The sequence below is a fragment of the Vulpes vulpes genome, chromosome 8, assembly GCF_048418805.1.
Source record: "Vulpes vulpes isolate BD-2025 chromosome 8, VulVul3, whole genome shotgun sequence".
NCBI classification, from domain to species: Eukaryota; Metazoa; Chordata; class Mammalia; order Carnivora; family Canidae; genus Vulpes; species Vulpes vulpes.
The window spans coordinates 833954-861777 of record NC_132787.1 but is presented as its reverse complement, the minus strand read 5'-3'; the positions used below and the strand labels follow the sequence as shown (position 1 = coordinate 861777).

General features: G+C 45.8%; 1 protein-coding gene across 1 annotated transcript in view; it reads left to right on the top strand.

Moving 5' to 3' along the window:
• The first annotated feature begins 1091 nt into the window (after positions 1–1091).
• NCKAP1L (NCK associated protein 1 like) overlaps positions 1092–27824 on the top strand; it is a 39442-nt gene continuing 12709 nt past the window's right edge. Inside the window, exons 1-22 of the mRNA XM_025987747.2 lie at positions 1092–1413; positions 2490–2600; positions 3316–3408; positions 9110–9166; positions 9849–9991; positions 10938–11028; positions 11120–11257; positions 12107–12155; positions 12251–12407; positions 14662–14718; positions 14988–15084; positions 15622–15731; positions 15901–16033; positions 16603–16684; positions 16876–16934; positions 17141–17286; positions 18432–18564; positions 18849–18968; positions 21616–21758; positions 22057–22188; positions 23475–23693; positions 25329–25459. Coding sequence (XP_025843532.2) covers positions 1312–1413; positions 2490–2600; positions 3316–3408; positions 9110–9166; positions 9849–9991; positions 10938–11028; positions 11120–11257; positions 12107–12155; positions 12251–12407; positions 14662–14718; positions 14988–15084; positions 15622–15731; positions 15901–16033; positions 16603–16684; positions 16876–16934; positions 17141–17286; positions 18432–18564; positions 18849–18968; positions 21616–21758; positions 22057–22188; positions 23475–23693; positions 25329–25459 — 2503 coding nt within the window. The 5' untranslated portion in view covers positions 1092–1311. The remainder of the gene's footprint in view (positions 1414–2489; positions 2601–3315; positions 3409–9109; positions 9167–9848; positions 9992–10937; positions 11029–11119; positions 11258–12106; positions 12156–12250; positions 12408–14661; positions 14719–14987; positions 15085–15621; positions 15732–15900; positions 16034–16602; positions 16685–16875; positions 16935–17140; positions 17287–18431; positions 18565–18848; positions 18969–21615; positions 21759–22056; positions 22189–23474; positions 23694–25328; positions 25460–27824) is intronic.

Sequence of the window (27824 nt, the reverse complement as noted above, 5' to 3'; positions counted from 1 at the left end):
TCCTTGAGGCCAACACCACCTATGGCAGGCCTCTAGCTTTCTCGGGGCTCTATCCGGTGAATAAACTGGAAGGCAGATTCCATTCTCCAAACGTGTGAAGTTCCCATTAGAGGTGTTTGAGATTTTTGACTGTTAAGCACTGCCGTCTTCTTGCTTCTGTAAAAGATACGTTCTCTTGGGAACAAACATTAAGTTCTGTGTATAATGACGCTAATCAGCTCCCCCCATCCCTCCACTCCAGGATTTATGGGGACAATGTAAGAGCCCTGGATATGGAAAATGAGGATGGTTGGAAAGCTGAGAAAAGGTATCAGAAAGGAAGTAGATATGAAGACAACTCAATGTAGAATTTTTCTGAGGACCTTCTGCTCTTTGCCTTGAAAGAAACCTGAAAGTGAGTTTGTTTTCTTAAATTAGGGAGCTAAGGCCCAGTTGGGATGGCAAGAATATATTAGTGCTAAAATTCATTTAGTCAAGGGGACGCCTGGGTGGCTCAGCGATTGAGCGTCTGCCTTTGGCCCAGGGCGTGATCCTGGGATCGAGTCCCACGTCGGGCTCCCTGCATGGAGCCTGCTTCTCCCTCTGTCTGTGTCTCTCATGAATAAATAAATGAAATCTTAAAATAAATAAATAAACTAAGCAGAAGAATTCATTAAAAAAGATTTAAAAAGGAAAAAGATCATGCCCTGAGCCAAAGGCAGACGCTCAACTGCTGAGCCACCCAGGCATCCCTAAATAAAGTCTTAAAAAAAGAATATGATGTTCTATATAATATTTGACATTAGATGGGATGATGAGGGAGAGTTGGGATTTAATCTGGGCTCTAAAAGATGAATAGGCCTAAGGTTCAGCTCCGAATAACAGGTATTCTTGATGGGGATATATAAAAGAGGAAGTAGTTTAAAGGTGTATGGGACCGGGGTGGTCTATACATTTTTGTCTGGTGTTGAGCTTTTTATAGGACTCGAGTGAAGGGTTAAGGCCAAAAAGGTTGGCACCAGACTGTGGAAGAGCCTTGAAAGCCTGTCCCTCTCCCCTGCCTCCACCCACTTCACAGTCTTACCAATAGTGCTGCACAGCTAGAAAGAGGAAGTGTCTCCTGCTGAGTGTGCAAGAGGAAGCACAAGAAGATTCTGAAGGCCTGTGAGCCGTAATGACTGCTTTCACCCATGAGCCAATTGTAGAGGCAACAGGAAGACCAGCGCACCAACCAGGCTGGGTCCCTCCGCCCAGGGGGTGTCACCACCCAAGCTGAAAGCGTTTGGGGACATTAGGCATCGCTGTCCGGATACTCCTCTCTCGGTGGCCATCATGTCTTTGACCTCTGCCTACCAGCATAAATTGGCAGAGAAGCTCACCATCCTGAATGATCGAGGTCAGGGGGTTCTCATCCGCATGTATAACATCAAGAAGGTAAGCACGGGCAGCTGCACTGGTACCACTTATTCCAGCAACAGCAGGGCAGGGGACCCTGAGGCCTGCAGTTCCAGGGGTTAGACTCCCCCATCTTTCCCCGATGGTTTAACTGACCTTCCATCACTTGGATTATATGGGCCGTCCGGTGCTGGGAGGCAGAAGGGGAGGGTTTTTTTTAAGGGCTTCCCCCTTCTAGTAATGATTCTTGCCCCAGCAAGAGCACCTGCTTTCTGCTGGGTGTATGGGGGTAGGAAATAATTTTGTTCTGAGGCCCTCGAATAAAGGTCCGGGGTGTAGAATTCTGGGTTTCGTTGTTTATTGCGGATCCTCCATACTCTGAAGATATTCAAAGTTGGGTCTATGGCAAAAAACTTTTCCATGGAAGTACTTCCCTAAAAGGAAAAAATAGATATGATATTTCAATAAAATATGGGTAGGTGCCTTCTGAAGTACTTAGAGTCCGAGAGTTCATGCTGCAGTCCTGTGTGTTTGCTTGGGATGGGAATTGTGGAATTGAGAGAGGCTCGGGGACAAGAGTCGGGCTGGGGGCGAGGGGCTGGGCCTAGAGGAGTAAAGAGAGAGAGATGGGCAGGAGTGTGGAGTTTCTGGAAGAGAAAATAAGGAGAGGGAACTTCTGTGCATTTTGTAATAAAATAAATCACCAGGAACATGGTTCCACTGACTCAATGTCCCCCACAAACACCCTTTGGGATGGGATACTTACATATGGACAATAATTGTGACACACTCACCCGTGAAGTCTAACTCCTAAGCAGCTGCTTTTCTCACTCCTTCCGGCTTCGGCTGAGGGGTGGGGAGAGAGCTTCCTCTTTGCACTGGGGCCGAGCAGACGCTGAACTCTTCTCTGCAAGACAAGATACCCAGGTTGTTCAGCTCTACTGAGAGTTGGCTTCGCGTCCCGAAGCTTGTTGCTCACCTACCGCTATGCTTTCATAATGAGTTCCCAGACCCCTTTCTGTAAGAGAGACTATTTGAGAATGGATGCTGCAGGAAGGAGTACATTTGGAGGGGCAGGAGGAAGGGTTGAAATATCATGTGCTTTATTGGTGCAGACTTGTTCAGACCCCAAATCTAAGCCACCTTTCTTACTGGAAAAGTCCATGGAATCTTCTCTCAAGTACATCAACAAGAAATTTCCCAACATAGATGTCCGAAACAGCACGGTGAGAACATGGTCCCCACTCCCCACCCCCTTCCTCTGAAATAACTCTACGCTTGGGTAGTGTAAACGCTCCCCTTTGACTGCCTTTCTTTGAAGTTCGCAGGGGACAGAGTAGTTTTCTTGGGGTCACCCACGGGCTTCAGGTCCTTGTAGTCTTGAGAATTCTGAGGTAAGGTGGGGTTCTCGCAGGGTAAGCTAGAGCAAAGCATCGCCCCTTTCTCCATTGCAAGATTCTTGAGAACGTTTTGTTCTTGTAGAGGAAGACAGCTCCATCAACCCAGCAGGGTGGGTATATTTTACCATTGTTCCTTTTTTCCCATTCAATGCTTCCTTGCTAATTAACTTAGTCATACATTTCATGGAATATCCCTTATTTCTCCCCAATTAAATGTTAGCCCTAGATTTCTTACCGTTGTACCTTACTCGTTCTTCTCACTCTGCTTCCTTTGATGTTAATATAAATGAGAAGCCTCTTGGACTGAAAGGGACCTTGACATTTCCTCTCATTTAGCACTAGTCAGAGCCCCATGCAACATTCTTTCTAGAGAATCTCCTTTGTTTAAGGCCTTCAGAGCATTAGACGTCTTCCAACTTTGTCAGTGTATTTCAAGCCTCTTCGAGAATGTTTTAGGTGTAACTCCTGTTCTTCTAGGGTTATTTAGATCGATTGTCTTCTTATTTTGTGTTTTAAAATTTTGGTTTTGTGTTTCTCCCAGCAACATTTAGGACCAGTACATCGGGAAAAAGCCGAGATAATTAGATTCCTCACCAACTACTACCAGTCATTTGTAGATGTCATGGAATTTCGGGTGAGTTCTCTCTAGCCCAGGACCCCAATGTAGGCATTCTCCTTCAGATGCTACTGCTTCTTTATTAGATGTTAATTTTTTTTTATTATTAGATGTTAATTTTAAAAAAGATTTTATTTATTTATTTATTTATTTATTTATTTATTTATTTATTTAGAGCACATGAGTTGGAGGGATGGACAGAGGGAGAGGGAGAGAGAACCTCAAGCAAGAGCCCAATGTGGGGTTCTATCTCATGACCCTGCAATCATGACCTGAGTTGAAACTGAGTTGGATGCTTAACTGATTGAGCCACCCGGGCGCCATTCTATAGCTACTTTCTTTGTGATTATCATGGGGGTCATGCGTAGCATTCTAATGTTATAACAAGAATGTACTCTTAAAAACAAAAAGAATATATTCTGTTGTGTTAAGATAGTGACAAGTTGGGATTCCTGGGTGGCTCAGCGGTTGAGCGTCTGCCTTCAGGTCAGGTCATGATCCTGGGGCCCTGGGATTGAGTCCCACATCGGGCTCCCTGCATGGAGCCTGCTTCTCCCTCTGCCTGTGTCTCTGTCTCTCTCTCTCTCTCTGTCTCTCATGAATAAATAAATAAAATCTTAAAAAAAAAAAGATAGTGACAAGTTGAGGGGCACCTTGGTGGCACAGTCATGCACACATACTCTCTCAAATAAATAAATAAATAAATACATAAATAAATAAATACATACATAAAGTGACAAGTTGATAATTGATGTATCCAATATATAGAGGCTTGGTTACAAGTTCAGAGTACATGCCTATAAATGAATATCATCACAGCTCTGAAAGATGATAATATTTATGTTAATTGGCATGGAAAATGTTCTTCATATGTTCTTTAATGTAAAAGCAAATTATAATACAGTAAGACATAAGATGCCCCTAATTTGTATATTTACCTGGATAAACATACATTTAAAGAAAATTTGGACTTCTGATTGGTGGGATTTTGAGTGGTTTTAAAAATTAATTAAAATTATGCCTGTTTGTATTTCCTAATTTTCTGCAATTTAAGAAATTATTTATGCATTTAAGAAATAACACAAATTAAAAAAAAAAAAAAGAAATCACACAAATTTTACCCATCTGAGCAATTGAAGCTTGTGATAGTTTCATAGTGTTTCTTCAGATGGAGCCAGACTGTGGAGCCCTGGTTTGGGTGCCCTGTGTCTGCCAGAGGGGGCTAACCCAAGCCATTCTGTACACAATGAAAAGAGAAGTGGGGCCATGGAAAAGTGTGAAATCTAAAGGAGGGTCAGATCAGAAATTATTAATCTTGGAAGTGAGGGTAGGGTTTAGGAAGAAGGTAGGCGCTAGTGGAGGTGGTTGAAAGAATGCTGGATGCATATAAAGAAGCGTCTCACTAGTGAGAGTTGGGGTCCAAAGGGGATTTTAGAGACTGCTGGTTGCTGCGTTGGTAAAGTTCTGAGCCCAAGGTGTATCCTATGGTTCATTTAGGGCAAGAGGGATAATAGAGACCCTGAGATGTTGTACACTGTAAAGTAGGTAGACTCTGAATCAGACACATTTGGTTTCAAATCTCAGCTTTACCACTTACCAGATAAATGACTTTAGACAAGAGTCTCTTCGAATCCCAGTTTCTTTATCTATGAAATGGGGAAATAAGATTTACTATGTGAGGTATTTGTGAGAATTAAATGAGATAATACTTGGAAAACAAGCTAGCTCAGTCTTTAGCATATAGTAGGATTAGAGTCCAACAAATGTTAATTCCAGTCCCCTCTGATTCTTACCTTTAAGAGGATAAGACTTGTTTAGTGACATTGGGTGAGTGGCTTAAAGCAAACCGCAGCTATGACCTGTGGGAATTGGGTTGCAGGAAGTTCTAGAAAGGCCCTCCTAGCAAATGAGGCAGCATAGAGCTAGATAGAGGTTTATCTTTTTTTTTTTTTTAAATTTTTATTTATTTATGATAGTCACAGAGAGAGAGAGAGAGAGAGGCAGGGACATAGGCAGAGGGAGAAGCAGGCTCCATGCACCGGGAGCCTGATGATTCGATCCCGGGTCTCCAGGATCGCGCCCTGGGCCAAAGGCAGGCGCCAAACCGCTGCGCCACCCAGGGATCCCTAGATAGAGGTTTAGAAGTCATGTAGTATAGAGGGAAGGATCATGGTCTCCATGTTCCTTTTTTTTTTTTTTTTTTTTTAAGATTTTATTTATTTATTCATGAGAGACACAGAGAGAGAGGCACAGACACAGGGAGAAGCAGGCTCCATGCAGGGAGCCTTATGTGGGACTCGATCCCGAGTCTCCAGGATTACGCCCTGGGGGCGCTAAACCACTGGGTCTCCGTGTTCTACTTCTGGTACTATCGCTTACTAGCCTGTGATCGTGGGCAAGCATCTTAATTGCTCTTATCCTTGGTTTTCCCTTGTGTTAATTTAAATAAGGCCTTTTGGGGAAGTTAATGTGGAAACATTTTTTCCCCATTTAAAAAAGTTTAACAGATGTATGCACCTGTGTAACAACCGCCACAAAGAAAGTATAGAAAATTTCTATCACCCCAAATGTTCCCTGAACCTTTTTCTCCCTAGTCGTTCCTATCTCCCCAACCTCTGGCCCCAGGCAACCACTAATGTACTTTCCAGATTAAATTTTTCTTCTTTTTTCTAGAGGTTCATATAGTTAAAATTTTTACAGTATGCATTCCTTTATGTCTGGCTTCTTTCACTCAGTATAATGTTTTTGATATTTATCTCTGCTGTTTCATGTAACTGTGATTCATTTCCTATTTTTGTTGAGTACCATTCCATTGTATGGATATAATTTATCCATTTACCTGTTGGTAGACATTTGGGTTGTGTCCACTATGCATATTTTTGGCCATTATGCACAAGATGCTATAAATATTTGAGTACAAATAATTGTGGGAGCATATTTTTCATTTCACTTGGGTAAATAATTTAGAAGTTGAATCGCTAAATCAAATGGTATGTATATGTTTAATTTTATAAGAAACTGCCAAACTTTTTTCCAAAGTCATGGTTCCATTTTCTCCTCCTATCACCAATATACTAGTGTTCCAGTTGTTGCACATGCTCATCAGCACTTACTAATATCAGACTTAAATTTTAGCCATTCTCATGGGTGTGTGGTGGTATCTTATTGTTGTTTTAATTTGCATTTCCCGGGTAGCCCGGGTGGCTCAGCGGTTTGGTGCCTGTCTTCAGCCCAGGGCATGATCCTGGAGACTGGGGATCGAGTCCCGTGTCGGGCTCCCTGCATGCAGCCTGCTTCTCTTCTCCCTCTGCCTGTGTCTCTGCCTCTCTCTCTCTCTCTGTGTCTCTCATGAATAAATAAATTTTAAAAAATTTGCATTTCCCTGATGACTAATCTTGTTAAACATCTTTTCATTTGCCTATTGGCCATTTGTATATCTGTTACTGTAAAGTAACTGCTCAAGTCTTTGGCAACATATTTTTAAAATAAAAATGTACGTACTGGGATCCCTGGGTGGCGCAGCGGTTTGGCGCCTGCCTTTGGCCCAGGGCACGATCCTGGAGACCCAGGATCGAATCCCACATCAGGCTCCCGGTGCATGGAGCCTGCTTCCCCCTCTGCCTATGTCTCTGCCTCTCTCTCTCTCTCTCTCTCTCTGTGACTATCATAAATAAATAAAAATTAAAAAAAAAATGTACGTACTCCTATCTAGCAGCTCTACCTTTGTAGAGATGAAAGTACCAATAATGGGACAAATAGGGAACAAAGGATAGACCAGGAATTTGGAACAAAGCAGATGTCCATCAGTGAGAAAAAGGCTGAATGAATTGGCCATACTATGGGATATAATGTGGTCATTAAAAAGAAGTGCAAAAAAAAAAATAAATAAAAAGAAGTGCATTAGTGTCCTACCAGATGACTTTGAGAACTTTCAGCAGGTAAGGTTGACTGAGAAAAGCAAAATGGCAAGAAGAGCACAGTATTATCTTAATTTTGTAACACGAATGTTGATAAAAAAAACCTGTTTCTCTAGCTCTGTTTTTTTCCCCCTCTCTCTATCTGAATAGGATTAGATAAATAGGAGGAAAATTAAGAAAGGCCCTACTGGAAAAAAAAGAAAGAAAGAAAGAAACGCCATACTGGGTTGTTAAACTGGTTTACTTGGGGGTTGGTACAGGATGGAGGGTGGATGCTAATGTCAGAGAGAGGGAGGTGTCCACAATAAAACTGCATATTTGTTTAGGTAAAATTATGTATGAAAAGAAAAAAGGCTCCCTATCCCTGGAATGAGGGTTAAGTGAAATCTATACAAATTATCTAGTAAGCAGTTAGTATATAGTAGGTGGTCAGTAAACAGAAACATAGAAAGTTGAGTAGTATTGCCATTTGTTAATAATTAATTTTTGAGGGGATCCCTGGGTGGCTCAGTGGTTTAGCACCTGCCTTTGGCCCAGGGCGGGACCCCGGGGTACCGGGATTGAGTCCCACATTGGGATCCCTGCCTAGAGCCTGCTTCTCCCTCTGCTTGTGTCTCTGCCTCTCTCTGTGTCTCTCATGAATAAATAAATAAAATATTTAAAAAAATTAATTTTTGAGAATAGGAGATGGAATCCAAGAACAAAATTTGAGATTCATCACTAAAAATGGGTCTGATTTCTGGCATCTTAGAAAGAACCTATGAGAGGATGCAGAGAAAGGGGAACCCCTCTTACAGTGCTGGTGGGAACGCAGGCTGGTACAGCCACTCTGGAGGACAGTGTGGAGGTTCCTCAAAAAGTCAAAAATAGAGCTGCCCTATGACCCAGCAATTGCACTACTTGATATTTATCCCAAAGATATAAATGTAGTGATTTGAAGGGGCACCTGCACCCTAATGTTTATAGCAGCAATGTCCACCATAGCCAAATCGGAAAGACCCTGGATGTCCATGGACAGAGGAATGGATAATGAAGATGTGGTGTACACACACGCACACGCACACGCACACGCACACGCACGCTCACAATGGTATATTACTCAGCCCATCAAAAAATCTTGGCATTTGCAACAATGTGGATGGAACTAAATAAAAAGACAATTATCATATAATTTCACTCACGTGTGGAATTTAAGAAACAGAACAGAAGAGCATAGAGGAAGGGAAGGAAAAATAAAACAAGATGAAATCAGAGAGGGAGACAAACCATGAGACTCTTAACCAGAGAAACAAACTGAGGGTTGTTGGAGAGGAGGGGGTGAAGGGGTGGGGTAAAGAGGGCATGTGGTGTAATGAGCTTGGGGTGTTATATACAACTGACGAATCACTGAACTCTACCTCTGACACTAATAGTACACTGTGTGTTAATTAATTGAATTTAAATAAAAATGAAATAAAAAGAGCCTATCAGATGATCTTCGTTTTGTAGCCTTTTTTGTAGAGGAAGGGGACACCGGGATGATAAATCAGAGAGAGCCTGCATGGTATAGTAGTGACTTGTGCCTATGGAAACATGAGATTTGGTGGGGTCAGCTTGATGGGGGTCCCCTGCTGGCTTTCTGAGAAGGAACTCCCTCTCTTCAGCACTGCTTCCCTCTGGTATTCGGCGGCTCTCTAGGACCTGTAAGGGAGAGAACTCTTCCCCTAAAGCTCTGGGAGTACATGTCACCTTCTCTTTATTCTTTATTAATTCTCATTTTCTCTTTATTCTTTATTCATTCTCATTTTCAATTCTTCCCCCAGGATCACGTATATGAACTTCTCAACACCATTGACGCCTGCCAGTGCCATTTTGATATTGTAAGAATCTTTGCGACTCTCTTCTATCCTCGGAGCCATAGCAGAGGTCTTGGTCGGGACAGTGTGGGTTTGGGAAGGGACTGGAGGAATGGCTATTCCTTCAGGAATATAATATGATATGATATAATATAATATACTGTATTATTTATTCTAGGATTGTGATTCTTTTGTATCAAGTACTGACGTTAAAGTGTATTTATGTGTCGATTAGCAGTATGATCTGGTATAAAAAATCACACAAAGGTGTTCTTATTCCACATCTAACCTCTAAATGCTACCATATGGGAAATCCCTGGGTGGCTTAATGGTTTAGCGCCTGCCTTTGGCCCAGGGCCTGATCCTGGAGACCCGGGATCGAGTCCCATGTCGGGCTCCCTGCATGGAGCCTGCTTCTCCCTCTGCCTGTGTCTCTGCCTCTCTCTCTCTCCTCTGTGTCTTTCATGAATAAATAAATAAAATCTTAAAAAAAAATGCGACCATATTTCCTGGGCTTTTTATACCTTGAGCTCACGTTTAACCCCTGACTGTTCCAATTTTCTCCTTCTAACTTTTCCATCCTGCCAGCTCCTCCTTCTAAAGAGACCGTTTCAGAGTCTATTTGGCTCTATCTGGAATGGTTGGTGAAATAGGGCTTAATTGGCCTTGCTGTTCTTGGGTTCATGTTTTCATATTTTCCTTGTAGAATCTCAACTTTGACTTCACTCAGAGTTACCTGGACTTGATTGTGACTTACACCTCAGTTATTTTACTTCTGTCACGGATCGAGGACCGACGAGTACTCATTGGCATGTACAACTGTGCCCATGAGATGCTGCATGGGCACAGGTGAGTTAAGGGGATATAGGAGATGAAGAATCTCATACGTGGTGGTATGAGGTCCAAGGTGGACACAAAGGAAACAGAAGTCGTGTTTTCCCATTTGAGAGCCCATCGTCTACATGGTAACCCAGGCAAAATAAAAACCTCAAAATACTTACAGTGGCATACAAACAAGAACACTGCACTTTTACATACAGTTAACTCTTGAATGTCTGCTGGTGGGTTATCCAGTTGCCGTTGTCTCTGATCAGCTTTTAATCCTTGGGCTGGCTTCCACTATGCTTTTCAGGTTATTGCAAAAGGAAAAGAAAGTTTCGTTTGTTTGTTTGTTTTAGTACTGGTAGGAATAATATTAGCAAGGTAAAGCCGTTAGAGGCAAGTAATGTATGAAAATTCATTTGAAGCCAAATATAAATGGATTTTGGATTATCTGAAATTCTGTATCCCTCCATTAGTGGAAATAAAAGTATTTAAGGGCTGAAAAAATGAAGGCCAGGGGGATCGGAGTAAGCTAGGAAACATTGTTTTATGTATGATGTGTATTCCCGTGTGTCTGCGTGAACACCTTGGCATATGCCTTACCCATTAGCTTTGAATGTATATGTAACTTTTTGGGTTGTATACAAATTTGGGTCTAGCCATATTACTTGAATTACGACTAATCAACATGAATTTATAGAGCACCTATTATGTGTTCAACACTATTTTGGGTGCTCACAAGGAAGAAACGTTCATGGACCTGCCCCAAATAATATTGTTCTGTCTAATGGTTTAATGTACTCGGGCCTGGGGTGGGTCATCTATATATGTAGTTCACAGTTCAGTGTGCTTATCTTTGGAGGTGGAGGCGAATGCCAGGCCATGCACACGCCTTTATCCTACACGCAAACCTGAGGGTTTGCATCATGGTTATGGGAGATCTGTAACTCTTCCTTCCTGTGCTTTCTCCTAGTGACCCCAGTTTTGCGCGTCTGGGGCAGATGGTCTTAGAATATGACCACCCTCTGAAGAAGCTGACAGAAGAGTTTGGGCCTCACACAAAGGCAAGTTCCCTGGGAGAGTGGAGGATTCCTCTGGTGGAAGCATATTGTCCTCATCATTGACACTAAGGATTCATTTGCTTCTCCCCCACAGGCTGTGAGCGAAGCCCTCCTCTCTCTGCATTTCCTTTTCGTCCGGAGGAACCAGGGCGCTGAGCAGTGGCGCAGTGCCCAGCTTCTGAGTCTCATCAGTACCCCTCCGGCTATGATTAACCCTGCTAATTCAGACACAGTACGTTCCCTCTCCTCTTGTCAGCGAGGGCGTTCTCTTTGCCAAGGCCATCCCCGTAGAGGGTGCTTCTCTCAGGAAATACCATCCCTAAGTGTGCTTTTAGCTTCCAGGATGTGCCTCTGAGTCGATCACCTCTTGTAGGTAAAAAAATCATGGTTGGGTTGGAGCTTTTGTTTGGACCAGGATTAGTGTGTGCCTTCCTATAGAAAGAAATAATAAATGACCATGGAGTGAATGGATAGATGAAAGTGAGTCATTAGACACTCTTCAGCCTAGCAGGAACTTAAACATACTTGTCGATTAATCAACACATATTTTTGTTCTATGACTATGGGCTCAATATCCATGCTTAAAGGACTTAGAGTCTCTTAGGGAATACATGCCATATAGGCATAAAAATACAAGGGATGGTACCAGATGAATGAAAAATGCCAAATGAGTGATTTCTACTTTAAGTGGTAAAGGAATCCAAAGGAGGGAGAAATCGTTAAAAAAAAAAAAAAAAAAAAAGGAGGGAGAAATCGTGAGGATGTTCTGAGTATTGATTTTCTGAACTATTGAAGAGAAGTTACGTTAAGCCTTTTATTTGTCCTGACTTCCAGCCCAAGCTCCTTTTCCTTTTCTCAGCTGAATTCATTTTTCCTCGCCCCACTTCCAGTTGCCTCATCTCCATTATGGGCAGGTTCCCCCGCTCCTGGCTGATCAAAGTGCCCTGATCCAGTCCAATAAAATAAAAGTTGGTCTGAGTACTTGAATTCTAGCTTGACTTCCCTTGTCTAGACTGCCTTAGTCTTTAGGGGAAGACCAAGTTCAGTAACTGCTCGACCATCTCTGCCTCTCTTCTCCCAGATGGCCTGTGAGTACCTGTCTGTGGAAGTGATGGAACGCTGGATTATCAGTAAGTTTTATGGGATTAGGGGAAATAGATACAGCAGCATGTCACATGGATAGAGAATTCTAAGTCTTCTTCTGCACTGTTTTGCCCACCTGCAGTTGGGTTTCTCCTTTGTAGCGGGTGCCTCAACTCCAACAGCCAGTGCCAGAAGCTGTGGAAGCTGTGTCTGCAGGGCTCCCTGTACATCACCCTCATCCGAGAGGATGTGCTACAAGTACACAAGGTCACCGAGGACTTGTTTAGCAGCTGGAAAGGGTGAGACACGAGAGCCAACTGATCTTATTTTGAGATTTTTAAGGGGTTTTGAGGTAAGACAGAAATTAAGGGAAGAAAACATTTTCAGGAGGAAGTATCGGTTATTTATGTTAGATGACATTGACAGGTCAAGGAGGATGAGGACTGACAAACGTTCCTTGGGTTCGGCTATAAAGATGGTCTTAGTGTCCTTCCTGTGGGCAGCTTCAGTTGAGTGGTGAGGCTGAAAGCTGGGTTGTGGTGGGTTTGGAAGCAAGCGGGAGATAACGAATTTAATAAATACCTCTTTTAAGAAGTTTGTGACGGGAAGAATAGAGAGACAACTACAAAGAGAGGGAGGTGTTGAGTTGAGGACGGGGTCAGATACTTTTATTATTTTCTTATAGTTGTAAACTAAAATCCAAAAATGTACAAAGTGGAAGCTGACTATAGTCTCATCTCCCAGAATAATTTGGTGTGTGTCCTCCAATGCTTGTGTGTATACATAAGCATGTAAAGGTGTGCTTGTATCTTCGACTTTATGTAAGCAATTAAAAATATTTTATTTATTTATTCATGAGAGACACACACAGAGAGGCAGGGACACAGGCAGAGGGAGAAGCAGGCTCTTTGCAGGAGCCTAATGCGGGACTCGATCCCGGGACCCGGGGTCACAACCCGAGCCGAAGGCAGCCGCCCAGCTGCTGAGCAAAACCGCTGAGCAAAATCTAATGATTATTGCTGTTAAGAAGTGGAAGGCATTGCTTGAAGAGCGTTCAGGTCCCCAACAGTAAGAACAACAACTAGCATGTAGGATGTGTAGTGTAGTGAGTTCTTTGGCAGAAATGATCTAATTTGATCCTCCTCAAGTAACTTCATGTTACTAAGGTATCAGTATATTCTTTTGATAGATGAGAAAATGGGGCTCAATCTCAATGTCACTCAGTTAGTATGGAAGTAGGAAATAATTCCAGATTTCTTGGCTCTTAATCCTGTTGCTCTCCATCGTAACATGCAGAGGTTGAAATAATTATCCCCCAGGAATGCCATGGAGATGAATCCTGATTTATTTATTTATTTTTAATTTTTTATTTATTTATGATAGTCACAGAGAGAGAGAGAGAGGCAGAGACACAGGCGGAGGGAGAAGCAGGCTCCATGCACCGGGAGCCTGATGTGGGATTCGATCCCGGGTCTCCAGGATCGTGCCCTGGGCCAAAGGCAGGCGCCAAACCGCTGCGCCACCCAGGGATCCCCGTGAATCCTGATTTAATTAAGATACTTTCCAACTCTAGAGTTCTTTGATTCTGTGCCAAGTTCATAAGGGGGTGGTCTGGAAAAGGGAGAAGACAGGTTATGAAGTTTAACTAATGCAGTGGCAATAGTGATCCTGGGCAGGAGGAGACAGATATAAGCAACATGGGGGGCACGCGGAGCCTAAGGTCATGTGGGAGCTTTGAGCACGGATCACTAATAGAAGAAAAGAGGTATGGCCAGGACAGTCAACTATTCCAGCCAAACAGAGAACAATGAAAAGGCCATTTGATGATTCAGCCATGCACACTGACCTTAGAGCAGTTTTTAGGGTCAAAGGCCTTGAGGGACTCAGGGGTCAGTGAAAGGTGGGGAAGTAAAAAGAATTAGGTGTCTCTTTGGAGGAGTTTGGTGGTTATAGGAGGATGGGAAAGCTCAGTAGATTGTCAGGGTCAAGTGAGGCTCTTTTAAGGTCCGGGAGGCTTTGAACTCATGTGTTGGGAAAAGAGAATAAACCAATGGAGAGGGAGAGATTAAAGTGACAAAGAGCTAACTGATAAAGGAGAATTCTAAGAGGAGATAGGTGGGATCCAAGGTAGAGCTAGAATAACTACTGGGACTTAAGAGCAAGGCCTGTGTCATTTATGCCCCTTTTACATCCCTCAAACCTGGAAGAGTGCTTTGGCCTGACAGTGTCAAGGCAGGAGCACAAGACGAGAAGTCCAGTCCCGGTTTTCCCGTTGGGGCCCTATGTAACCTGGGGCTAGTCGTTTTTCTTCCTTAGATAGTACTTCCTTCATCTGCACAGTCGCGAGGAGAACCAGATAACCTCTGAGCTCTGTGAGTCTCTTCTTAATGGGCCAGGGTGAGAAGTTGGGTTCGTAAAGATCCTGGTGGTGAGGGCTGCTGCCGTGCTTCCCATACATAGGCTGTGGTGTGGAATCTCTCAGGACTGGGAAAGTGGGACAGAGCCTCTAATGGGTGGTGTGGCCAACCCTGCTGTGCTTGTGTCAATCCCCAGGTATGGCAAGAGAGTGGCAGACATAAAGGAAAGCAAGGAACATGTAATTGCGAACAGGTAAAGGTGGGGAATGGGTTCCCCAAGACGGGATGAAATAGGAATCTCTCCTGACCTTTGTTCTCACCCAAGCCACCCTAGTGTCTGTAGAGCTTTCTTGCTTTTCAACCCAACAACTTGCTGTTGCCCCACAGATTCTTACGTTTTCTTACCAAGTCTGACTGCAGCAATGAGCCTTCGTCCTCCCTGATGCCCCTTCCTAAACGCCTTAGGAGGACTTTTAAGGATGGGAGGGGCATTACTCTCCAGGTTGCCCTTTCTTTCCTCAGTGGCCAGTTTCACTGTCAACGGCGCCAGTTTCTGCGGATGGCAGTGAAGGAGCTGGAGACTGTGCTAACTGATGAGCCAGGACTACTGGGTCCCAAGGCAAGAGAAAGATGTGCGGGGTGGGGGCTGGTGACCAGTGTTAAAAGACTATGTCGGGGGAGTGACTTGGCATTCGTGAGTTTTTGCATTTCTGACTCTTTCGTGATCTCACTGTGTATGGATAAGCGGATTCCCTTGAGTCTCCTTGGAGCGCCACAAAACTCGTTGGATATCTCTTTTGGGCACCATCGGGGTAGTATATCGTAGCCATTTGTGTCCTCGTCTTATCCTCTATTTGAGCGTGAACTAATTGAAGGGAGAGCTTGCTTTTTTCCTTTCAAACCACATAAATGCCTAGTAAATATTTCTGAGATTTAACAGGCATGGAAAGGTATTGGCTGTGAGCTAATGTGAACACGTATTCATGTCTGATCCTGTTTCACATGTTTTTTGTGTGGGTCTCTGTGTTTATTATCGGGCACTATTGCTGGTGTGGCTGCACAATCGCATCTCTATGCATATTATCATGATAGTTCTCTATGCTTTGAAATCTGGTTTTCAAGTTGAAAATTCTCATAGTCCCTGTCTTCTCCTTAGGCCCTTTATGTTTTCATGGCCCTGTCCTTCATTCGTGATGAGGTCACCTGGCTGGTTCGCCACACAGAAAACGTCACCAAGACAAAGACTCCTGAGGACTATACTGACTCGTTAGTACTCGACATGGTTAAGAATCTTGACCTTAGATGGATGGGGGGAAAGGGACAGGGAGACATCAAATGACCTCAGGAGGTTTCCCGTCAGCTCCGTTATCACTGCCTTTGTCTCAGTTGGTATTTCTAGCCTCATAAGCTCCCTGTTCTCATCCTCTCTTTGCAGGAGCATTGCAGAGCTGCTTTTCTTGTTGGAGGAAATTAGGGCTCTGGTCCGAAGACACATCAAAGTGATACAGCAGTACCACCTGCAGTACCTGGCTAGATTTGATGCTCTTGTGCTGAGCGACATCATTCAAGTAAGTTCAAGGGACTCGACTTTGGAAATGACTGGGGATCGCCGAGCTGGGGGCCACTCTGGCTGAGTCTCATACTCTGTAGATTGTGCGTCAAAAAGCATGATTTTGGGATCCCTGGGTGGCTCAGCGGTTTGGTGCCTGCCTTCGGCCCAGGGCGTGATCCTGGGGTCCCGGGATCGAGTCCCACGTCGGGCTCCCTGCATGGAGCCTGCTTCTCCCTCTGCCTGTGTCTCTGCCTCTCTCTGTGTCTCTCATGAATAAATAAATAAAATCTTAAAAAAAAAAAACACAATTTTCCTCTCTACATTTGCTAAAAGGGAAAAAGAAAGACAATCTCCACAGTCTTTTAAAAAAATTCCTCATACATGAAGCTACATAGAAATAGAAGAGAAAAAGAAAGAGAAATTGGGTGTTAACACGGCAGGGAAGCCAGGGAGTTCCCTGCATCGCTCGCTTAGCTCTTTCTGTCTGTTTGTGGCACTTGGCAGTTCTTTGTACCTTCGTGCGCTGAGTGAGCCTTGTGGTCCTCATGTCTACCCACTTGATGGCGACTCCCAACTTTTTTCTAGAACCTGTCTGTGTGTCCCGAGGAGGAGTCCATTATAATGTCCTCATTCGTCAGTACTCTCTCCTCTCTGAATCTCAAACAAGGTAATTGGAGGGAACGGAGGAGGAAAGGTCTTTTAAGGGTCTATCTAAGGGTGAACATCTCTTGTTCTAGAAATACCGATCTTGAGCCCGGGAATGGGGGAAGGTGACTTTGAAAAGGACCTGCCATTCTGTGAAGCTGGATGTAGGGTCCTGTTTTATTATTTTCTTTTAAACTTCTGCTTTTCTTGCAGTTGATAGTGGAGAGAAATTTGAATTCTCTGGACTGAGGCTGGACTGGTTCCGTCTACAGGTAGGGCTGTTCCTGTTAATGGTCTCCCATTCTGCAGGTTCTTCATCCCCGGCAGTCCCTTCTCTTTTTATTTCCTAATCTCTCCTGATTCAACATTGAAAACTGCTAATTGGCAGGACAAACCCTAGCCAAACTGTAGCTCCAAGGCTCGCAGTCCTTTTCATTTATCTTGCTCTTCTCCACCCTTTTCCTAACTCCAACCACAGGCATATACCAGTGTGGCTAAGGCTCCCCTGCACCTGCACGAGAACCCTGACTTAGCCAAGGTGATGAATCTCATTGTCTTTCACTCTCGAATGCTGGACTCCGTAGAGAAAGTACTGGTGGAAACTTCTGACTTGTCTACTTTTTGGTATGTCCTTATTCAGAGATCTTTATCATTTGACCCAATCTCTTCCCAGGTCTCTGCGGAGAATGGCAGTTCCTTCCTGCAGATGGGAAAATCTTGTTTTCTTTGAGACCTCCGTAGAGGCAGATGCTCCGACTCACTCGTTCCACGTTCTACCAAGTGATGGGACTCTGAAGTTGATTTCCTTTCGTTTTGACTTTCTTTAGGATAATTATCTGGGATAATTCATCAGTGTATCTTTTGCCACATTATTATCTTTGGAACTTTCTTCAGCTTCTTTGTATTCTTGGTACCTTGTGAATTAAAAGAGACACAGAAAATGTGGAGTTTTCGTGGAAAGAGCTGAGAGTAATCGAGAGAGCTGGAGAATAGGGCCTTTGGAGAATGAAGCTTAGTTTGTCTTCCTCAGGTATCATTATCATTCAGCATTTATCAAGTGGCCACTGTCGTACATAACTCTATCCTTTGGTAGATCAAACCAACGACACGACATGTTGGCTCTGCTCTCTGCATTCAGTACAGGTGGGGAAATACAAGGTTCATATGTGAAAAGGACATCGACATGGTAATTTCAAGCACAGGAAAGCATATAAAGGGTGCACGGTGTTGAGCAGATGCAGGATTAAGGAAAGATTAGTATCATGGGATTAGCCTGAGAGGGTTTTCTGGATCCTGAGTGGTTGAATTTTAGGAGAGATATGAATTAATATTACTGAAGGACTTCTAAATCCGGAAGAATGGCCCAAATCATGCAGAGATTCTGAGGAAAGAATAGCAAATTTTGTACAAGATTGAGGAAGAAGATTAGCACCAAACTGCTGTGGGGTCCAATATAAAACTCCAAAAGGGTTAAGTTTCTTGGCTTCCTGTCTACTTTAAGAGTAGAGAAATATGGGGCACTTGGCTGGCTAAGTTGGTAGAGCAGATGACTCTTGATCTGGGGTTCACAAGTTTAAGCCCCGTGTTGGCCATAGAACTTACTTAAAAAAAAAAAAAGGAGTAGGGAAATGAAGAAGGGCGGGGTGAAGAGCAATAAATATTTGTTGAAAGAATGAATATCCTTTCCACCTCAAAGGTACCAGCTCCTAAACCCTGGTTCTGAATCTCCTCCCCCTTTTCTTTTTTTTTTTCTTTCCCCTTTTCCGCAGCTTCCACCTCCGTACCTTTGAGAAGATGTTTACCATGACCCTGGAGGAGCCTACCATGTTGCGTTATGCCATTGCTTTCCCCCTGATTTGTGCTCATTTTGTCCACTGCACTCACGAGATGTGCCCAGAGGAGGTGGGTACCCTGAACTCTAACCCGGCCATCTGTCTAATCACATCTCGTCCTTGTTCCCCCAAACACAATTCCAAGTGCTGGTTTTGGTCATAAGAAGGGTTCATAGATATATGACATGTGTCCCTGGAGGTCATGGCTTGATATAGAATGTGTCCTCTCTCTGGGCCTCAGTTTCTTCTTCTGTAGAAGGAGTGGTAGCTCAGGCCAGGGGATCAGAGCAGAAAATGAGGAAGAAGTAGCTTTCTTGGTGATGACCGTTTCTTCCTTGCTCCCCCTTCCCAAAGTACCCCCACCTGAAAAACCACAGCCTTCATCACTGCAACTCCTTCCTGGAAGAGTTGGCCAAGCAGACCAGCAACTGTGTCCTGGAGATCTGTGCTGAACAACGAAATCTGAGCGAGCAGGTAGGCTCAAAACAAAAACAAAAACAAAAACAAAAACAAAAACAAAAACAAAAACAAAAACAAAACAAAACAAAACAAAAACAAAAAACAAAACAAAACAAAAAAAACACCAAAAACACCAAAAAGCCTTTAGTCTCTGTTTCCGTTCCCCTCTGTTGACCTTGTCTTCCTCTCAAAAGCCAAGTTCTCTAACCCTTTCTCTCAAGTAGGGGTAGGGCTTTGTGTACTTGAGTTTATGGTAGGTTTTATTTTGTTTTTTTCTTGGTGTAGTTCCATCAGTCTTTACTCCCTCGGGACTCGATAGAGGTGTCTAAAAATACTCTTATTTGAACAGCTGCACACCAGCAAAAACAATGCTCTCATTGGAAGAGTTCTGAGAGATGGGTTAACTTTCTAATTTATTCCTCCTCCTTTCTCTGCCCTGCGTACACATACTTAGGACAGTGGCCCCCTGTGTTACCCGTCTTGTCTCACCTTTCTGCCCATCTGCACGCTAATCTGTGGCTATGTGAACATTTCCAGGCACCCCCTCTGTAATTTATTTTATTTATTATTTAATTTATTTATTTATTTTTGGCTGGTATCATAAATTTATTTTTTGTTGGTGTTCAATTTGTCAACATACAGAATAACACCCCATTTTTGAAATTTAAATTCAATTCACCAGCATATAGTACAATACCCAGTGCTCACCCCATCTAGTGCCCTCCTCAGTGCCCGTCACTCCTCTGTGTTTATCCTCAGGGCTGCTTTCTTGTCCGTCGTCTGCGTATTTTCCCCTCTCTCCCTTCCTTCGACCGACTCACGGCCCCTGGTCATGATCAGCTCAATCTAAATCTCAGAAAATTTGAAAATGAGGAGCTATTTCTGCGGTTGCCCTGGAGTCTTTTAGGTTTCCTAGACTACCCACCCTTCCTGGGTTTGAGTCAGGCTTTGTAGCAACTTTGGTAGAAGGATGAGCCGGGTTGTGTGTGTGTGTGTGTGTGTGTTGTGTGTACATATGGACAGTTAATTTTATTACTTATGTAACCTTTCCGTCTTCTCATAGGTAATGTGTGGATGAAAATAGTTTCTTCATGGAGGTAGCATAGAGATGAAGTGAAGTTGAGCATGTTAAATATTCAATACCCGATTCTCAAAGATGTCAACTGTTCTATTATTTGGTACTTACTGGGCACTAAGCTCGGGGCTGGGTTTTGGGATGGGCCCCAGAAGGAAGTTACACAATCCCTGCCCTTGGGGATTGTCCTGATTTAAGGGAAAAACGGAATAAAAATACACGTTAGAAAGAAACTTAAGTAACGGATGCAAAGAAGATAGATAAGCAAGTATGATTATGAGTATACTCATCACTCAGTTTGAATACCCACTACGTGCAAGAGACGCAGTTAAAGAGATTTGCTCAGTGCTGTATCGGGGATGACTAGAATATGCTGTGAGTAATTGTTTTCACACACACCCGAACTTTTGCAACCAAGTGAGTGTTACCCCCTCCAAAGTTATCATTTCCAATAAATATTTGGGTGACGTTGACATTATTAATGGAGTTACGTCTTTTGGAACTAATTTTAGAATCCACCACAGACATCTTGGCGTAATTTCAGGGTTGACGTATCATAGTGTCACGTCTTTTAGTGTGATTGTGAAGTAACAAAACCCGTTTTCTCACAGCCCTTAGGCTGTTCTGAGAGTGATTCCACACGGGGAGTTTCCAGACGTAGCTCTGTACATGCTCAGCAGCACGGGATGAAATGGAGAGAGTTCTAAGATGATTACCTTGAAGGAGACACCTGAATACACCATATCCTATTTACATTTTCTGTGCAGCTGACCCCGTATCTTGGTGAAGAGAAGGGAGGGAGAATTGGTGTTGAACCTAACTAGCAAGAAATATGCTATTTTATGAAAAAGAAAAGAAGTAGGGATCCCTGGGTGGCGCAGCGGTTTAGCGCCTGCCTTTGGCCCGGGGCGCGATCCTGGAGACCCGGGATCGAATCCCATGTCGGGCTCCTGGTGCATGGAGCCTGCTTCTCCCTCTGCCTGTGTCTCTGCCTCTCTCCCTCTCTCTCTGTGTGTGTGACTATCATAAATAAATAAAATTAAAAAAAAATGTTAAAAAAAAGTTTAAAAAAAAAGAAAAGAAGTAGAGAGAGAGAGAGAGAGAGAGAGAGCTGCTGGCCATATGGTGAGCTTTGAGTCTTTGGAGGGCTGTATGGGTCGCTGACTCTATGGGACACAATAGGTGTAAACGTAGATGGGTGTTCCATAGAAGCAAAAACCAACTGTCTTCCCAGGTTGGAAGACCCTAGAAAGTGCAGTTGAGTGGAGCTCTTAGATCCCAACCTCTACTAGAATGTTTCCATCAGGAAAGACCCTCAGGATGTAGGTAGGGACTTGATGACCTGATCCACAAAAGACACTGCCATTTGGAGACTTTGAGCCCTAACCATGAGGGGTATTTAGTGAAACCTGAAAGAACTGAGTGTAATTCAGATGGGCCCCCGCTAGAGAAAGAGATGCTGGAAGGAACGAGAGAGAAAGGAAGGAAGAATAAAGAACGGACAGTACTGGAGGGCCCGTTGGAGGGCTCCTTGTCAGTTTTAGGGATGACTCCCATTTCTCTACTCGCTTGTGTTTGCTCCTAAAGCTTCTACCTAAACACTGTGCCACTACCATCAGCAAGGCCAAGAATAAGAAAATGAAGCAGAAGCAGACTCCCAGGAAAGGAGAGCCCGAGAGGGACAAGCCAGGAGCTGAGAGTCACCGGAAGAACCGCAGCATCGTCACCAAGTGAGGACCGGGGCCCTTGAGGGCCAGGTGGGCAGTCCTCAAAGAAGGGAGAGCAGGGAGGAGGGAAGGTGGTGCACAGCAGGAGGACGTGGAGGTGGTGGTGGGGAATGACAGCTACGGAAAGGCACGTACAGGTGAATTTTCTCCTTTGCCTTTGAAGGCGGCACAGTGTGTGCTGGTCTAGTAGTCCTAGAAGGGGAAAGGTCTGGGGGCCGCGGGCCTGATGAGTCCCGCCCAGGTACTAGCAGGCAGAGCCAGAACCGTAATCAAGGCTCATTTTACTTTCTCCGCGTCCTAGCATGGACAAGCTACACTTGCACTTGACAGAACTGGCGCTGACAATGAGTCACGTGCACAGCTTCTCCGTGTTTGAACACACCATCTTCCCTTCCGAGTATCTCAGCAGCCATCTGGAGGCCAGGCTCAACAGGTATCGCCCTTCCCTCGTCTTCGACGTTGGCCTCGGATGTTGGCTCTGAAAGCCGGGTCCTGTGAGCTTCTTCTTGGTGGTCATTCTGATGCGGACCACCTGGCGTAGGCCTCAAGTGTCTTTATTAAAATCCAATTAGGGGATCCCTGGGTGGCGCAGCGGTTTGGCGCCTGCCTTTGGCCCAGGGCGCGATCCTGGAGACCCGGGATCGAATCCCACATCGGGCTCCCGGTGCATGGACCCTGCTTCTCTCTCTGCCTGTGTCTCTGCCTCTCTCTCTCTGTGTGACTATCACAAAAAAAAAAAAAAAAAAAAAAATCCAATTAGAAAAAGGGTCCCAAGCTTCTACACGGGGTGTAGGGGGGGCAACCAGAATTGATCACCCCCGGCTCAACAGAGTGAGCAGGGCTCTTGCAGTCAGCAGACCTGTGCTGACAGCCTGGCCCTGGGCTAAGACCCTGGAGCAGGGATCGACTTGTCTGAGCCTCAGTTTCTGATCCCGTAAATGAGGATGATGATACGTGCCTCATGGTGACAACTACCTGTGGTTGAGAATTGGAATAGAATTAAAGGTGGTAAATTACGAGGACAACGTTCCTGGCGTGCGTAGGCTTTGATAAGATACGTTCCCTCCCCTCCACTGTGCCTCTCTGTCCACTGCTCCCAGAAGGAGGAGGAACATTCCTGATACTGGAGTTGGATGCTGTAGTCAGCAATTAGGGGAACGAAGGGAAGAGTTGTTTCGAACAACCCCCTAGTCTGCTATGTCTTGTTTTTACAATATGTTGTATATTCACTCGAGTTGCCAGGGAAGGCTGCTTGAGGAAGCAGACATTTGAATAATGAAGGAAGCGAGGAAGCCAAGTCTGCGACTATCCGGGAAAGAGCATCCTAGGTAGAGGAACTGGCCAGTGCAAAGGCTTCCGAGGTGGGAGCCTGCCTGGAATGCTCAGGGGACACCGGGGAGGCCGGTGAGGCTGGAGCAGGATGAGCCAGGGGCGGATGGGGCGGCTGTGGGGTTAGAGAGGTCGCGGGAGTGGCAGACTGTGCAGGTGTTTCTGTGTCATTGTGAGCACTTTGATTTTTATTCTGAGTGAGACGGGCGGGGGGGGGGGGGGGGACACCTGCGCAGGAACAGGGAACGCACCTACCTTCTAGGGTTGCTATGAGACTCAAAGGAGATATCGCGTGTACTTAAATCCTAGCACAGCGCCGGGCACACAGCGCAGATATGCTGTTACTGTGTCTAGTGTTATGATTGTGATTGTGATTTTTTAATCACCCAGAGCCATTGTGTGGCTGGCTGGCTACAACGCCGCGACCCAGGAGATTGCAAGGCCTTCTGAGCTGTTGGCAGGAGTCAAGGCGTATATCAGCTTCATACAGTCGCTGGCCCAGTTTGTGGGCGCCGATGTTTCCAGAGTCATCCGCAACGCCCTCCTCCAGCAGACACAGCCACTGGATTCGTGCGGGGAACAGACAATCACCACGCTCTACACAAACTGGTCAGTGTTGCTTGTCCTCTTCCACCTTTGTTAGCACTTTTTCCTTTATATGGTCAGACCTCGGGTCCAGGCGTTTCAGCTCCCAGGGTCACAGACCCCCACACGGGCTTGTTTCTGCTCGACAACTGGCGCAGTAAGTGGGGGCAAACCCAGATCCCCTTTATGTCCATGGAGGATCTTCTGTGTAACTCCATTCCTCTTTTATTTATTTATTTTTAAAAAAGATTTTATTTATTTATTCATGAGAGACACAGAGAGAGAGGCAGAGACACAGGCAGAGGGAGAAGCAGGCTCCATGCAGGGAGCCCGATGTGGGATACGATCCCGGGTCTCCAGGGTCACGCCCTGGCTAAAGGCAGCTGAGCCACCCGGGCTGCCCTCTTTTTTTTTTTTTTTTTTTTTTAAGATTTATTTATTTTAGAGAGAGCTGGAGTGCTTGCATGTGAGTGGGGAGGAGCAGAGGGGGGAGAAGGGGAGGGTCCCAGGGACACTCTGCTGAGTGGGAGCCCGGTGCAGGCCTTGCCCCTGTGACCCTGAGACCAGGACCTGAGCTGGAGCCAGAGTCGGATGCTCAGCGGCCTGAGCCACCCGGGCGGCCCTGACCTTTGTCCCTGGGTCGCTGGTACTTAGTGGCCCTTTCCTGCATTCTCCGTGTTTAGTTTCAGTGCTCTCTTCCCTTTCTGGAGTTCTCCGATCTCTCATTTTGCCCGGCTCCTCTCCTGAGGACGGTGCGTGTGACCCCTGCGACGCCGGATCTGCAGGGCAGCTCACCTGTGACCCGCAGCTCGGGCCAGCAGGGTGGCTCCATGGGCCGGGCCTGCTCTCCGGAGCCCGAGGAGGCGGGAGCGGGCAGCCTTGGAGGCCCGAAGGCGGGAGAGGCTGGACTCCTGCCTCCCGAGCCACTGGGTGGCGTCCTGATCCCAGTGTCAGCTCCGCGGTGGCAGCAGCGGCCGAAGGGCGCGCGGGCTCTGGCCTGGGCGGGTTCGCAGGGGCCCGCGGGGCGGTCAGGAGGTCGGAGGTCGGGCCTCGAGGCCTGGCGCTGGGCCTCCGCAGTGGCCTCCGCTACCTCCGCCCCGGTCACTGCCCGCCGACGCCTTCCTTTTAACGTAAAATCTTCCAGTTTCAGAACGTTGACAACAAGTTCAAATTAAAAGAGGAAACCGGCCTTACGGCGGTGGCTGGCTTTGGCCCGTGGGTGGTGGGACTCGTGGGAGGCCGGGGCCGGGGCGGGTGTGGCCGGCCCAGCCCCTGGCCGCCGCGAGAGGCCGTCTGGGCTGCCCGAGGTCAGGGTCGGGCAGTGTCTGGACACCGGGTCACCGCCCGGGCCTCATCGGGCCGTCGAGGCTCAGCGGCTCTCAGACGGGCCCGTCAGGAGGGGTGTTTCCTGGGCCGCTTGGGCTCGGCTTACCTGGCTGGGAGACCGGGAAGGGCCGGGAAGGGCCGGGAAGGGCCGGGAAGGGCGGGGGCCGGGGCGTGCCCGCTGTGCCCTGCCGCCCGGGGAGGCACCTGCTCGCGGGCCAGCACCGTCCCAGGCCGCCACCCGTCTCCGGGTCCCCCCGCCCCCCGCAGCCCTGGCAGAGCCTGTGCCCTGAGCCGGGCGGCCGCTGACGCCGGGGCTGCCCGGGCCCCCCGCAGGTACCTGGAGGGTCTGCTGAGACAGGCCAGCAGCGGGACCATCACCCTGGCCCCGGCCATGCAGGCCTTCGTCAGCCTGCCCAGAGAGGGGGAGCAGAACTTCAGCGCCGAGGAGTTCTCCGACGTCTCTGGTGAGCCCAGCGCGGGGCCCTGTCAGGGAGCTGCGCCTTGGCCCCGACTCGCCCGAGCTCTCCCGCTGCCCGGGCTCGTGCCCGCGCCCTCCGCGGCCCTGTGGCAGGCCGTGCTGGGGACTGGCCGGGGTGGCAGGGGCACAGGGAGGCGGGGCGAGGCCGGGCACTCAGGTCCCGGAGAGGGTTTGTTTTGATTTATTTTATTTTATTTTATTTTTATTTATTTAATTTTTTTAGGGTTTGTTTTTAGAAGGGTGGTAAAGAGTTATTTTCTATTTCCACACAGAATAAAGAGTGAGGCATACAATGAAGGATGAAGGATATATGCGGGCAGCCCCGGTGGTGCAGCGGTTTAGCGCCGCCTGCAGCCCGGGGTGTGACCCTGGGGTCCCGGGATCGAGTCCCGTGTCAGGCTCCCCGCGTGGAGCCTGCTTCTCCCTTTGCTTGTGTGTCTGCCTCTCTCTCTCTTTCTCTAAATAAGTAAAATCTTTAAAAAAATAAAAATAGGATAAAGGATACATGTAAAGAGAGCATTCTGATATTTGGAATTACTAAGTACTGGTCTAGTATCAGGGTCTCTTCTTTCCGTTTTTTTTTTTTTTGGTCTTTAAAAAATTTTTATTTAAATTCAATTTACCAGCATATAGTATGATGCCCTGTGATCACCTCCCCATGTGGCATCTTCCTTCTTAGGGATATTTTATTTTATTTTATTTTATTATTTTATTTTATTTTATTTTATTTTTATTTTTATTTTATTTTATATTTTATTTTATTATTTTATTTTATTTTTATTTTATTTTATATTTTATTTTATTATTTTATTTTTATTTTATTATTTTATTTTATTTTATATTTTATATTTTATTTTATTATTTTATTTTTATTTTATTTTATTTTATTATTTTATTTTATATTTTATATTTTATTTTATTATTTTATTTTATATTTTATTATTTTATTTTATATTTTATTTTATTTTATATTTTATTTTATCATTTTATTATTTTATTTTATTTTATTTTATTTATTTTATTTTATTTTATTTTATTTTATTTTATTTTATTTTATTTTATTTTATTTTATTTTATATTTCTTTAAGGCATACATTTTAGGGCCGTACTGAGCCAGAGCTTGAATTGCTAATGTGCACCAGTGACGATAAAATAATAGCCGACATTCACTGTGGGCTGAGTTCTGAACGTTCACACGCATTAATTCCTTTAATCTTCACAATGACTTTGAGACAGGCGCTCCCATTACCCCCGGTTTACAGATGAGGACGCCGAGACACAGGGAGGTGAAGGAGCTTGCCTGAGGTCACACAGGCCGTAAATGGTGGGACCAGGATTTCAGCTCAAGGTAGTTAAATTCTGGAACCTGGGTGCTTGACCGTGTGCATGCGGCTCCCCAGTGTGTACACGGGCCTCCGTGTCTCAAGGCCTGCCGGCAAGGTGCACGGAGCGAAAGGGTTGGGGAGTCGTTCTTTTTGTTTTAAAGAGGGCCGGCAGCCATACAGATCCTTTTTATTTATTTATTTTTAAGATTTTATTTATTTATTCACGAGAGACATGCACAGAGAGAGGCAGAGACCCAGGCAGAGGGAGAAGCAGGCTCCATGCAGGGAGCCCTACTCGGGACCGGATCCCGGGACCCCGGGGTCATGCCCTGGGCTGAAGGCGGCGCTCAACCGCTGAGCCCCCCAGGGATCCCCGAGACCATTTCTAATGGATTTGTTCACTGCCGGATGACCTGGGGTACTGCGTCCTCCTTCCTCTCACCTCCATATAAACCGGGGCTCCTGCGTGGTGTCTGGCAGGCGGGGGATGCCTCCACGACCTGCCTTCCCCGCTCTTCCCTGCCCTGCTGCCCGCGTGGTGGTGGTGCAGGTGGTGGGCGCTGTTATGAGGGAGCCCCCGGCCCTGTGGTCCAGCCCCGTCTCCTTCTGACCCTCCTCATTCTGACTCCCTCGTAAGCTGACCCTACTCTTTGCCTGTTGGAGGTTTCAGATGTCCCCTCTCATCAACTCCACCCACAAACTGTAGGCAGCATCTAAAATCAGCTTTAGGTCTTGCTGACAACTGATTAGCAGCAGGAGGTAAGGCTGGTTCCCCCTGCTACCACCCCCACCCCAATTTCCCTGAGTTACCATGGTGATGGGGCAATGCTACTGTAAAAATAGATAGATGGAAAGAGAAGGATGCCCCAGGGTTACTAGCCTGGATTTGAGAAGACTCGAGCGAGGAGGTTTGGTGGATCCCAACTGGGGGCTCATGTCTCTTCCCTCTGGAGCTCGCAGTTCGCCTCCTCCTCTTCTCTGCTGGCCTTTTAGCATCAGCAAGTTGACCCGGTGCAAAGTGTTGTT